Source organism: Cyprinus carpio, chromosome A6 (assembly GCF_018340385.1).
Source record: "Cyprinus carpio isolate SPL01 chromosome A6, ASM1834038v1, whole genome shotgun sequence".
NCBI classification, from domain to species: Eukaryota; Metazoa; Chordata; class Actinopteri; order Cypriniformes; family Cyprinidae; genus Cyprinus; species Cyprinus carpio.
Genome location: NC_056577.1, coordinates 24,077,930 through 24,092,385, shown reverse-complemented (window position 1 = coordinate 24,092,385; position 14,456 = coordinate 24,077,930). Strand labels below are relative to the sequence as shown.

General features: G+C 36.4%; 1 protein-coding gene across 1 annotated transcript; it reads left to right on the top strand.

The window, feature by feature from the left end:
* The first annotated feature begins 476 nt into the window (after positions 1 to 476).
* Positions 477 to 14,453, top strand: LOC109062742 (rho guanine nucleotide exchange factor 25-like). The gene is made up of 15 exons (XM_042758556.1): positions 477 to 739; positions 2,364 to 2,490; positions 9,500 to 9,840; positions 10,211 to 10,273; positions 10,358 to 10,482; positions 10,584 to 10,650; positions 10,726 to 10,829; positions 10,920 to 10,989; positions 11,110 to 11,199; positions 11,310 to 11,402; positions 12,284 to 12,334; positions 12,441 to 12,518; positions 12,728 to 12,919; positions 12,999 to 13,179; positions 13,276 to 14,453. Exons 1-15 carry the CDS (start codon positions 644 to 646, stop codon positions 13,455 to 13,457), a joined length of 1,860 nt encoding a protein of 619 aa, XP_042614490.1. The 5' UTR covers positions 477 to 643; the 3' UTR covers positions 13,458 to 14,453.
* Positions 14,454 to 14,456: the final 3 nt, after the last annotated feature.

Below are 14,456 nucleotides of genomic sequence, written 5' to 3'. Positions count from 1 at the left end.
AAATTAGAACATAACTTACACAATTGCAACTGCAAGGACTGAGCAATTTAGAATTATATAAAAAAAGAAAAGAAAGAAGCACAGAGAGAGCATTGTTTTTATTACTACAGTATTTTCATATAACTGAACTAAAACTACTTTCTGGAGTTTATGATTAATGTTTTCTATCCCTTATCCTTAAACCTAACACCCACAGATTTTTTTTATAAAGACACTATTTATTATGTTTATTGTTTTCCTTATGGGGACAAGGATATATAGATAAATGTCATATTGGAGATCTTCCATTGACTTCTTGTTCGAATTATTAGTGAATAAGACTAACCCTAAGGAAAAACCCTAATTATAAAATCCTGTACCTGTACATATTTTTAGGATAACATGTCGAGCTCTTCCTCTTTTTTCTCTTGTTGCACTCTCTCTCTCTGCCCCAGGGAGGACAAGATGAGGCAAAAGTGTGTTGGAGAAGAGGGAGTTAATGGGTGGTGGACAGCAGAGGGAGAGAAGAGAAGAATGTGTGTCAGTGAGTCAGGAAGAGCTGAATGGGGATTAAGCTGAACAGTACCAGTAGAGAAGATACAACAAAACAAGGAGCCAAACATTTCATTCATTTATCCAGAGACAGAGAAAGAGGAAGAGGAAGATGAAGAGTTTGGCCAAACTTCAGGGAAACACAGAGCAACTGCTGATGTCTTTGTCAAACACTCTCCCATCCTTGGCCCTGAGTAATCAGCACTTGGTGAGCACACACACACACACACACACACACACACACACACACACACACACACACACACACACACACACACACATAGAATACATAGACATTCTATTGATTTTTAATAAAACTCTCATTTTAATTACAACACTAACTCCAACCAGATCCATAACCATACACCTTTGCATATTTAAAATGATTCATTTTTAGGCCACTTTTGGGGACCATTGTCCCCCAAACTATAGTGTAAAATATGTGCATAGACATGTATAATGGACTACTATCCATATCAGTAAAAAGTGAAAAGTTGACTCTTCATATGAATGTGTATATATAGTATAGTAAATGATGTGTTTTTGATGTGTGTCCTTGTGAAATTGTATTCATGAAATTCTGTTGTGTTTGTGTAAATAGCTTGAATGCATTAGCAATAATGTAATAATGTACAATCATGCCAACAACACTTTGTTAACTCACACACACACTTAAACCAGTCAAAACAGGAATGACTGAAAGCAGGTCTGTGTCTCTTTTCTTATGCCTTAGGGATGCATGCTCTCTGTTTACCAGCAACACATCAGCAAAAATTACATGGACCACAGCTTTCTAAATTATTTTTAATGAGTCTTTTTAGTTGCAGTCTTTTTGAAAGACTGTTTGGGCTTATTTGAACTTCTCTAAACAGAAAATGATTAATTCATAGTTAAGACTTAAAGCTTTCAACAGAAATTTGCCCAACTTGTCACAACAAGTCATTGGTTTACTGCTGAGATTGCTCCAACTAGACCAACCTGTCAAGTGTTTAGTTCAAAAGAAAAAGAAAAGCACAAAATATAAGGTTTCCAGCACAGTGTAATTTGGATCTATACAGTAGGCATGCATAATACATTTTTTTATTATTATTCTAGCTTAACTTGTGTTCTCTGGATAATGGTCCGTAAATGGAAAGACACGTAAATACTGTACATCCCCCCAAAAAATTCCTTAGACAATTGTATGAATTGAATAAATTTTCTCAATTTATCCAAATATTTAGGTCCTTATAGAAAGGCAAATCTCAAGACACCAGGGTCATATTCCACCCCAAAATCAAGAGAACAAAATAAGAAATTATAATTATAAATAAACATATTTTTATTTAAAATAAATAAATAAAATAAGCCAATTTTTACTGTGGTAGAAAAAATATATAATTGAATAACTGCAATGTTAAAAATAATGACATATTAATTAAATTGTCATTGTTTTTATATACTATGGTACATTTTGTGTTGTCTTTAATTTATGCTGATTTACTGTAAATAAACACAAAACCAGTAAAGAGAATTACCATTGGGAATGCAAACATTCAAATACATTAGGTCAATATCTAGGGGAAATTGGTCCTAAAAAAAATTTTGTTTTCTTTTTGTTGTTGTTGTTCATGCAATATATATATTTATTTCTTTTAATTTTGGGTTTAAATGTTTTCTTGAGACTCACAGTGTGTTGTTGGTCTAGATTGAGGAGGTATGTGTTTATTCAAGGGTCATATGAATTGCTCAGGTATTGACATGTATTTCATAGCAGCTGTGATAGTAAAACTAGTCACAACTCTACCCTTTCAGAGCTGGAGGATAACAATAATTTTTATGACCCGTTTCAGATGCAAGAACACACTGAAAGGAGTCTTTTGCTGGAAGACAAACAGGGTTGTTCAAAGAAGGGTACAGAATGGGAAAAAGCAGAACAAAGCTGGAACTCAAGACCCAAACACATACCTGAGGGCAAAGGTGAGGGGTTAAAGATACCTTTTCATAATGGTTGTGAGACGTAGGAGAGGTCTTTTTTTTTTTTTACTGAACAGGAATTCTTTGTTACACATACACTCAAAACATGCAAACGCACTCTTTATTTGAGTCCACACCTGGCGCAGGACAAGAAAATAAATGATGATTAATGTAAGGGAGAGAGAGAGAGAGAGAGAGAGAGAGAGAGAGAGAGAGAGAGAGAGAGAGAAAGTACCTTAAAGACAAGAAAAAAATCTTGCCATATCCAAGGGTATGTAATAATCGAGAGCGAAACGATTGTTTGCCGACCAACAATGCATTTTTCCTCAGATCTCGTATATGGTCCGCTGCTCATTACAGCATTAAATTAAGATAAATACATTTATGCTTACAAAAATATCCCATAATATAATTAGAGGTACAATTAACATCAAGCTACACTTGAAAGTTATGCAAATATTAATGTATTTGTTTAAATGTCACTTTAAGCCATCACTGAGTGCTTGTAATAACTTCAGATTAAGTATAGTTGATTTTGATTATAATAGGCAGACTCTTTAACTCTTAGTCTTAAACATCCTTTTTTTGTTATAAAAATACCATGAGCTGCATACAAAATACAGAAAATGTATCGTTATAATCATTTGTCTATTTGCTTTCGTATGTCATGTGTAGACAAAATGTTTAACTCGATTTTTTAAAACGGTCAAAAAGTTATCTATGTTCAGACCAAGCAGCAACCTCCCGCTCTCTCTCATTCACAGACTGTAATTCGTCAACTGGCCGCCAGAGGATGACTGCAATAGGGAGTCAATCCCATAGACTCCCCATGTTAAAATGCTCAACTTTACAGCAGAAAAAAACGTTTACAGCCTGGTTCAAAAAATGATTTTGGTCTATATAGGGAGGTGAATTTTTTTTATAACTCATCTGTTTAAATTATATTAAGCCTTAAAGTATGGAAGCAGATTAGTCTCAAATATAATTCACGCAAAAAACACGATTCACACATGCGTAGACAATTTCACATGCATGAAACCTAATTCACGTACACACAAAAAAAATTCACCTGAAAAAAAAAAATATATATTCACAAAAAGCAATTCACATGCGCAAAATAAAATTATATATTCATAAAATACATTTCACAAATACAAAACACAATTCGTAGATATACAACTGTGCACAAAAACCTTTGAATGTTTAAAATGTACGAGTGTCTGAATGTACAAATCGTCATTTACTACGAATCCACTCGGATTTGTGTGTGTGTGTATGTTTTTGAGACTTTCCTGGCAGAGCTCTCTTCCCACGTGGGTCTGTCGTACTCTTTAGCCAATCAGATGCGAGCTTACCATTCAACCAATCATATCATAAGCCACTGAGAGTTCATTCAAGGAGCACGATTCTGCGCACCTTTTGCGCAATATGGATTAATTAGAACGGGAATTAAGCCTTTACATCAGTAATCCCATAGACAGTAAAAGAAATGGACACAGCGACCCAATTGGAACTCAATTGAGACAAATGAAGCCCATTTTTAGTGATTTTTAGCACTTCCGTTTCTGACGCGCAGACTCAAACAAAGGAAGCTTCTGCCATTATTGTGACTTCATCTGAACATGTGCAAAACTACTATCCTTGAATGCACTCTAAGTGGCTTATGATATGATTGGTTGAATGGTAAGCTCGCATCTGATTGGCTAAAGAGTACGACAGACCCACGTGGGAAGAGAGCTCTGCCAGGAAAGTCTCAAAAACACACACACACACACACACAAATCCGAGTGGATTCCTAAAAAAATGACGATTTGTACATTCAGACACTCGTACATTTTAAACATTCAAAGGTTTTTGTGCACAGTTGTATATCTACGAATTGTGTTTTTGCATTTGTGAAATGTATTTTATGAATATATCATTTTATTTTGCACATGTGAATTGCTTTTTGTGAATATATATATATTTTTTTTTCACGCACGTGAATTTTTTTTTGTGTGTACATGAATTAGGTTTCATGCATGTGAAATTGTCTACGCATGTGTGAATCATGTTTTTTGCGTGAATTATATTTGAGACTAATCTGCTTCCATATTAAAGTTCTGCATTATTAAGGGAGTGGTCACTTGAGTGACAGGTAGATTGCCGCTGCTGTCACCACCATCGAGATAGGCAGGCGTGGTTTCAGCAACAAGCTCCCGCCTTTTGCCCATTTTCGATTATCTGGGAGTGACTCGTGGCGATGCGCTGCCAAGATGTCGACGGTCGGCTCCGCCTACTTTAGGCTTCAGAAATGCACTTCAGAAATCTACGGGTGACGTCACGGACACTACATCCATGTTTTTTACAGTCTATGGTTCAGACACCAGCAACAACAACATCTTGACAGCTTGTATGTTGGTTGAAAGTCCTCTACTTCTGTTTTTTTTATGTTCTTGGTCAAGTCTCAAGTCTTCAGGGGCAGCTGTGGCCTAATGGTTAGAGAATTGGACTTGTAACCAGAAGGTCGCAGGTTCGAGTCTCGGTGCTGGCAGGAGTTGTAGGTGGGAGGGAGTGAATGAACATCAACCCCTTCCACCCTCAATACCCACGGCTGAAGTGCCCTTGAGCAAGGCACTGAACCCCCAGTTGCTCCCCGGGTGCTGGATATAGCTGCCCACTGCTCCGGGTGTGTGTTCACGGTGTGTTCACTTCTCACTCCTGTGTGTGTGCACTTGGATGGGTTAAATGCAGAGCACCAATTTCGAGTATGGGTTACCATACTTGACAAATGTCACGACTCTCACTTTCAGCTTTTAGCACCACTGTGTTGACCTTATGGGTAACAGCAGTTGCTCTGGCCATGTGATGTAATGCTCAAATTTTATCGGAAGGCCTGTGTTTTCGCTTTGTGAAACTGAAAAGATTTGTCTGGTTTGGAAAAAAACATTCGCATTTTCGGTGCGCGAATATTCGCGGTCTATGTGGAAGCATCCATAGGAATCTGCTGTTTTATTCCAGCGCGTCATCGCGTCCGATATTCATTTCACTTTTTCGCACACAGTGTGGATAGGCCTTTAGTTAGAAGTGTATGGACAACTTGCTCAGGTGCTGGCATGCACACGAGACTAGTGAATTTCATTGGCAAACATACCCGAATAATATAAACACTTTTTTGTCACTTTTTAAAATGTTTTTAGGGGCGGAAAGAGTGTTGAAAGTCACCATAAAATCAAAAGTGACAACTCTGTTTGTTATAAATGATTTATCTGTGCACATCATTTATTGCATGGGTCTCCAAACTCAATCCTGGAGGGCCGGTATCCTGCAGAGTTAAGCTCCAACCCTAATTAAACAAACCTGAACCAGATAATCAAGGCATGCCCTGCATCCCAATGTTCATATCCATCCTAAATAGTATATGAGATTAGAATAAGTGTGTCACAAAACATAGTATGTTGAAAAGAGTATCCGTGCACACTCTAATGGCTAATGTTGCCCACAATTCATTGCCCTTTGGTGAAGGATTCAGATTCAGATCTGCAAACACAGATAAAAAGCATTACAAAAATACAAACAAGATGGATGTGCGTGACCAACGGTTAAGTAAAGAGGGTTAGATAAAGGGGTTTGACTTACTGATAATTTAACAACATTGAACCTGGTATATATATATATATAAACCTTATCTGTGTTTTATTTCATCTGCATCAACAATGTTAACTTTTATCAACATCCGTTTTGCCACTAACTTTTATATGCGTCATGCAATGAGCAGAGTTCTCTACATAAAGATCCACGGCAGACAGATCAACGTGCTACTTCTTTTCTCTCCAATATGGTATGATGTTAAATGAAATTAAATGTGGAGGATGCTAAAGGGTTACTCCACCCCAAAATGCAAAATTTTGTCGTTCACTTACCCCCATGTCATTCCAAACCTGTAAAAGCTTCAGTCATCTTCAGAACACAATTTAAGATATTTTGGATGAAAACCAGGAGGCTTGTGACTGATTTTGGGGTGGAGTATCCCTTTAACTGTGACAAGATGATTATCAGATCAATGACAGGGTGTGTGTGTAACTATGCAATAGAGCGGTTTGTTAAACACACAATTGTATGACGTGATAGTATGTCCCAAAGCTTGAGTACTCTTCTACTACACACTCTAAAGTATGTACTTTTTCTTTACCAAAAGAGTAAATACTTTAAGGGCATAGTATAAGTAGGCACATTGGGACCCAGCATTGCTAACTTTCAGGTAGGTGTGTTGAGGCAAGTTGGAGCTAAACTCTGAAGGACACTGGCCCTCCTGGACCGAGTTTGGAGACCCCTGATTTAATGTTGCTTTGTTTTGCTTTTTGTTTTGTTTTGCTTTGTTTTTTTTGTTTTTTGTTTTTTTAAACCATTTCATGTTTCTATATGTTTTGTTTTGTTTTGTTTTGTTTTGTTTTGTTTTGTTTTGTTTTGTTTTGTTTTGATGTTCCCTCATAATCTTTACTCAAAAACATTAACTTTCCCTCCCCCTTCAGCAAACGGTCACATTTGAGCAATTAGTAAATGATAAGGATGTATAGAATCATTTTTTCTTGTTCAAGGAGCCATTTCACTCGTATAAATGTCACAATACAGAAGAAAAGATTATCAGAATTTCCTGAAATGAAAATTTACCCTAAATTGCATTTTTTGTAGATACATTTTTTGTGGCTGATTCCTGTAAATGTTTCATTAAATAAAACATTCACTTTTGCTTCCATTTTTGAATGCAACACCACATCTTAAAATCCAATTAACAACTGATGCATATAGAACCAAATCCCCGCCCTTCATTTTTTCTCTTTTGATAATTCGTTACACCTGGATATATGTCACATTTCTTTCTTTGAGAGACAGACTTCAGCAAATGTGAAGTGTACACTGGCAGTGGAAAGCACATGAGGAGCTTAAGCACATCCCTTTTCTGTCTCTGCCTCCATCGCTTACACTGACTGTCAGTACAGTACCAGCTAACAGTAAAGTAGGATCACTGTTTTTGCATCCCCCTTTCTATCTCATCCTTTCACTCTGACCTTCCTCATTGCCTGCTGAAGGTGAAGAGGCAGTCTACAGAAAGAATCTTTTTGAACCCAGGCATGATGTGATGTGGGTCTATGTGGATAACATCAGAGGGATTATACAGATGCTGCATGTAAATTCAGAGCTCTGGATTACCTCTGAACTGAGAGTAGAAGGGTCGGAGTAAACATCGTTACAGTGCCATGCTACAGGGTCCTACAGCAGTGTTTACTCGGCTGGTATGAAGGGGCGTCATGGGCCAAGGGTGTGTGGCTGTGCATGCTTCTGTCAGAAAGTTTTGGCCAGGTGTGAGTGCTGCTTGAGACAGCAAGGTAAGAGATCCATTAGTTGCTTTGTCACTTTGTGACAGTGTATTTGCATTTTGCATTTGCATTTGGATTGGTAGGTATTGCTGTTTTTACAGGATGGCTATTCTGAATATGTTCCCAACATACCTGATTAGAACAAAATGATTCATTAACAATAAGATCTTAATTCATATTTCACATTTTAGAGCTTGTTGCATGTAAACTGAGTGTACTAATTATTACCATTGTTCTGTTGCTTCATCATTCGACCTGTAGTTTGCAAAAATGCTGAACCAGGATTGACTATAGAAATGTATTAGTGCTGATGCATTATGTGTGTGTGTCCATGTGTGTGTGTGTGTGTGTGTGTGTGTGTGTGTGTGTGTGTGTGTGTGTGTGTGTGTGTGTGAATGGTTGTTGCAGGATTAGGGTTATGAGGCCTTTAATTCCACACAGAAAAAGTAGAATCCCATTCTCTCTCTCAAAATCTTTTTTTTCCCCTTCATGCCCTTCAAATTGGGCATGCTTTCCCCATTTTGCACATTAAAGCGTTTAAAATATGGAAAAAACAAAACAAACCATTTTAAGCTGTATCATCTGCTTATAAGGCAGAATCTCTTCCATGTGCTACCAGTTATATTTATGTTCCAACTTGCGTGACTATGTGGAAAATTCAGCAAAAATAACTGCAAGATGAATATTAGTGATGGAGCTGGAAATTCCCTTGTGATATATCAACCTTATTTCTCTATGTTTCTCATTGCACATATGTACTGCTATTCAAAATCTGGTGTAAGATTTTTATTGATTGATTGATTGAAAAAAAACTTTTATTCAGTAAGGATATGTATTAAATTGATCAAAAGTGACAGTAAAGACAAAAATATTACATTTCAGAAAAATGCTGTTGTTTAAACCTTTTATTCATCAAAGAATCCTGAAAAAAAATATATTTACACAAAAATATTAAGCAGCGAAGCCATTTTCAAATCTAATTAAGAAATAATAATAATAATAAAACATTTCTTCAGCACCAAATAAGCATATTGTACAAATGTTCGTCATAGATGTGTCAACTAAATAACTGAGATATGTTTGCTTTAGCACAATAAAAATATTTGAATAAAATAAATAAATAAATAAAATGCAACAGTGAGAAATGTTTTCTTTACCAAAGTAAAAAATGTTTTAATTATAATAAATAAAAATGCAACTGTAAAAAAATGTTATTTGTGAAAAATATCAATACTATGAATTTTACTGTAAAGAGCTTCAAACTCTGTTTTTTACTTTATAATTTATGATGAACATGTATAATATTTAATAGAACAAAGATAAACTTTAATGGAAAAATAACATTAAAATTATAAATGAATAATACAATAATAATAGTAAATGAAGAAGCATGAAAAAAAAAAATTTTTATGGCTGTCCAAAGGTAATTTCAAAATAAAGGTCACTTCCTGTTTTATCATTATAGTTGTCAGTACATGCCATCCAATAATTTGTCAAATGTTGCCAGCTGCCCTTTTTTCTTCACCATAAATATGAATGCTTTTTTTTTTTAATATGAATGTTTTTTTTTTGAATTTTTTTTTTATGTTGTTTTAAAGGTCTTCTACTACATTCCTTTTCTGTATTTCTCTCTCCCTCTCACTCTCTCACTCTAGAGTCATACACATTGACAGGGCTCAGCGATGTCTCCTTGCCTCCTGATACACCTTCAACCTCCATCTCCACTGATGACCTCTCTCCAATCTCACCCAGCAACCATCAGCCTCTCTCCACTAGACAACCATCTACCACACCACATCGCTCCATCAAGGCCCTCAAGAGATGGTTGAGCAGCCCAGTTCGAAAGCTTAGTCTGGGCAGAGCTGGCAAGGGTCAGAGCTCAAAGGTCATTCAGAGCCCAGAAGGGTCAGCCTATATGTTTCTCCCTGTCTCATCTACTCAAGGCCCACTGAGCCCAACGGAGTCCAAAAAACTGCCCTGCTCCTACAGATCTCTGGTATGGACATCATTACACTAAACCACTCAAAAGTTAGAAATCAGTAAGGCTTTTAAGAAGAAATTAATACTTTTATTCAGCAAGTATGCCCTTAATTGATCAAAAATGACAGCACAGGCTTTTGAATTGTTAGAAAATCCTCAAAAGATCCACAAAAATATTAAGCAGTTTTCAAATGTATCACAATATAACTGTTTTTAACAAACAAATGCAGCCTTGGTGTTTTTTCTTTCAAAAGCATAAAAAATCTTACCAATCCCCAAACTTTTGAATGGTAATGTTTGTAACAAAGGAAGGGAATTCTCTGTGTTATTTTTATATACAGTATTATTCTAAAACTGTACACACTTTCTCTTTCTGTGGCATTCAGGACTGTGCTGAACTTTCAGGGCCAGCATCTCCTGAAAGTCCCTGTTACCCAAGATACCTGCAGGTAATACACAACACTGAACTGTACTGAAAATTTTATACATAATTGCAGATTTGTGCTTGTGACATCTAATGAGTCCAATTTCAGAGGCATCACTCTTGCGATGTGCATTCTGGGGAGAGAGATCCCGGCTTGACTGACGAGACACATGTACAATCGCAGAGCCTAGAGGATGATGAGCAGGAGAGAAGAACTGCTTTAGAGAAAAGCATGTTGGTATTTGATTGATAGTGACCCAAACCCATGATTTCTGGAAAACAATATTGTTTATAATCCTTCTCCAAATCTGGCATATCTTATGTCTCACTCATAGATATGTGCTGTCGGAGCTGGTAGAAACAGAGAAGCTGTATGTGGAAGATCTGGGGCTTGTAGTGGAGGTAACATATAAATGCATTCAGTCAGTAGATCTTACTCATTCATTCTTTTAAACTCTCATGTTCTCCCTTCTCCAGGGTTATATGGCTACAATGAAAAGTGCTGGGGTGCCCGAGTATTTGGTGGGAAAGGATAAAATTGTGTTTGGGAACATTCATCAGATCTATGACTGGCACAAAGTGTAGGTCACCTATTGATAGGATCTGTACCCATTGAGATGTGTAAACCTGATCTACTTACAACTGCTGCCTTTATTTTTATTTTGTCTCAGCTATTTTCTTGGGGAGTTGGAGAAATGTGTGTGTGAACCTGAACTGCTGGCACAACTGTTTATCAAACATGTAAGTCTATGTTTTATTTCCTTCTTTCAAGTTAAACTGCTGGTGAGATAGTCAACATTAAATGCAGTAATCCATCTGACATAAATTGAAATGTATGTTAAGAAATTAATATCTTTCCAGGAGAGGCGGCTCAACATGTATGTGGTTTACTGTCAGAACAAGCCAAAGTCAGAGCACATTGTCTCAGAGTACATTGAAACCTATTTTGAGGTAATTTATATTGAAATGTGGTCAAATCAGAATATAATTATAAGGCAGTGTTTACTCTTTGGTGTATGAGGTCCAGGTCTATGCCTGTCCTGTGCTCTTTTTGCATGTAGGAACTGAGACAACAGCTGGGTCACAGACTGCAGCTAAATGACCTGCTCATCAAACCTGTTCAGAGAATCATGAAATATCAGCTGCTGCTAAAGGTATGTTTATGTGAACTCCAAAAGGGGGAGCTTCAACTACCTGGGTGTTACTTATTCAGATGTTACAGAAAAATAGTTTATCAGCTTAAAATTCTTCAAATAGACTACTGTTTGAAACTTTGGGGCCCATAATATTTTTTAAGTTTTTGAAAAAAGTATCTTATGCAAACCAAGGCAGAAAGTTTAAATATTGTAATAATTTAAAATAACTGTTATCTATTTTAATGTATGATGGCAAGGCTGAAATTCAGCAGTCATTACTTCAGTCTTTAGTGTCACATGACCTTCAGACATTATTCTAAAAGGCTGATTTGGTGCTCAAGTAACATGTCTTATTATTATCAGTGTTAAAAAACTTCAGAATTTTTGGTGAGCCCCTGATGAGCATTTATTTAAAATAAATATTTTGTTACATTAAATTAGCATTATTTTGTTATGTCCTTACTGTTACTTTTGATCAATTTAATTCATCTTTGCTAAAAAAAATAAAATAAATAATAATAACTTAAAAAAAACAAAACACTGACCCCATATTTTTGAATGGTATACATTTCAGGGATTATCCTCAAACTTTAGTCATTGTTATAAATCTTATCATTGTATGTGCTGATACCAAGTATGTAGCAACAAACAGGTATTTATGAAAATATTATGATGGCTTTTGTTGCTATATAGTGCTTTTTAAGAAAATAAATTGATCATGCCTTGTTGAGCTATGTTATATAGATAAAACTGGATCTTAAGTAAAAAGATATGTCATCGCCTCATTTTCAATATATATTCCTGTCATTCTTTATAAATTAAGAAGCTGATCTTAAAATGATATGCCTGTTCATCTAATATTCTCCCTATATTCTGTGTTTATGTGCATTTATTTACAGGACTTCTTGAAGTACTACACTAAAGCAGGCAGACAAACAGAAGATCTTGAGGTAGGTGCAGTCTGTACTGGCTTATAAGACTGAGCAAAAGAGAGTAAACTCATTCTCAGGTTACATACTGAATTATTATTCTGTCCTCTTTGTGTCCTTATCTCAGAGGGCAGTAGAGGTGATGTGTTTTGTTCCAAAGCGATGTAATGACATGATGAATGTTGGAAGACTACAGGGTTTTGAGGTAAGACGAGACACAAATAAACAGCAGAAATGTAAATGGTTTACTTCACCTTGAAATACTCCAGTATCCAAAATGAGCACAGCACGAGTCCATTATTTATTAAATAATTATCTATTTATGCCAGTTATGATTAGATTTATTAGCCCTCTTTTACCTATATTTGAGGGTAAAAATGCATTCGAATGACTCGTGATTGATTGGGTTCATAGGGTCAGCTTAGAGCACAAGGAAAACTCTTGCAACAGGACACCTTCACATTCATTGAGAATGAGAGCAGCATCCTCTCCCGTCCCAAAGAGAGACGGGTGTTCCTCTTCGAGCAACTTGTCATCCTCAGTGAGCCAATCGACCGCAAGAAAGGATTTTCCCAGCCAGGATACATCTATAAAAACAGCATCAAGGTGAGAAGCAGAAGAGAATGTAGGAGATTGTAGACCAAACAAATATAAATGTTTATTTCTACATTTGTATCTTTCATAGATCAGTTGTTTGGGCATTGAGAATCAATGCCCAGATGACCCATGTCGGATGGTGTTGACATCTCGTAATATTGATGGAAGCATGCAACGATTCATTCTTCATGCATCATCTCCAGAAATCATAATGACCTGGGCAAATGACATCATACAGATGCTGGAGACACAGCACAACTTCTTAAACGGTATTATCATTGTCATACCTTCCATGACATTTCTGTGACCTTGCCTTAGAGTTAATGGACTCTGTTCTGTTTCATCTCCTCTCTCACCTGTCATAGCCCTGCAGTCTCCTATTGAATTCCAGAGGAAAGAAATTAAATCTCTCAGCCTAGGAGAGAACTTGACAACTTCACCCTCACTGAACTCTGGCCTGCAACCTTTTAGCTCTGCCTCCGTAGACCGCCAAGGTCTGCCCTGTCTGCGCTCCTGGAGTTCTTCACAACCTTCTATGCCTCATTGAATGGTTAGAGTTTGCTGAATTGTTAAGTTGACTTATCAGAATTTGTTCATTAAACACAGAGTCCACCTTTTGTAGAGAACTGATATTTCATTTAAAGACTTATGATTTCACTCTGTTCCTATAATTTTCAGCTTTCTGTCAGTCCTGTGAAGGCAGTTTCTTGTCTTCCTCTTCCCTCAGCTCATACAAAGGCCCATCTGTTACCCTCATGAGATCATTATAAGGAGATAAAGGAAGACTTAGGCCATTTAAGAGTTAATTATGTCCAAAAAAACAGTGGTTCCCAACCTCGTTCCTGGAGGCACCCCAACACTGCACATTTTGCATCTCTCCTTTGTCTGACACACCCATTTCAGGTCTTGGAGTCTCTACTAATGAGCTGATGATCTGAATCAGGTGTGTTTCATTAAGGATACATGGAAAACCTGTAGTGTTGGGGGGCCTCCAGGAATGTGGTTGGAAACCACTGCTATAAAAGACTGAATTGATTTAATTATCCATTATGACTGCCATTTCAATATAATAATTCAACCAAACAAACTGTAAACCTATCACAAGCTTCAATCTTTGACAATGTTAACAATTTGAGTACTTTATACCTACTAGATTAGATTTTTTGCTACCATAATAAAAATTGAATGTATTGGACTGTTTATACTATCTGTGTCACCGACAGGATATAATTCATGAAGGATCAATAGGATCAGAAAGATTATATTTGTAGCTACTGCTAATTCTATATTACTGAATGCAGAGGCTGAATTTAGGCATTTGACTTGTCAGGTACTGTAAATATCAGGTATGTGTACTTGATCCTTTTTGTAAAAAGACAGAATATCATGCTATCCAATGTGTTACTATTTTTTTTTTTATTTCAATGTAGATTTATTCATTAGCAGTTTATGTTCACTGAATGACCCTAAAGACTGTCATATTAAAAGCTGTCAATTAAAAGATTCTCAAGTTATCCCAGACTTCTCTGTCTATAGATTTACACGT

Coding starts and splice junctions, on each gene's coding strand:
- LOC109062742 (XM_042758556.1), top strand. CDS start 644: ATGAAGAGTTTGGCCAAACTTCAGGGAAACACAGAGCAACTGCTGATG. Junction 12,920..12,998: donor TCTATAAAAACAGCATCAAG/GTGAGAAGCAGA, acceptor TATCTTTCATAG/ATCAGTTGTTTGGGCATTGA. Junction 13,180..13,275: donor ACAGCACAACTTCTTAAACG/GTATTATCATTG, acceptor CACCTGTCATAG/CCCTGCAGTCTCCTATTGAA.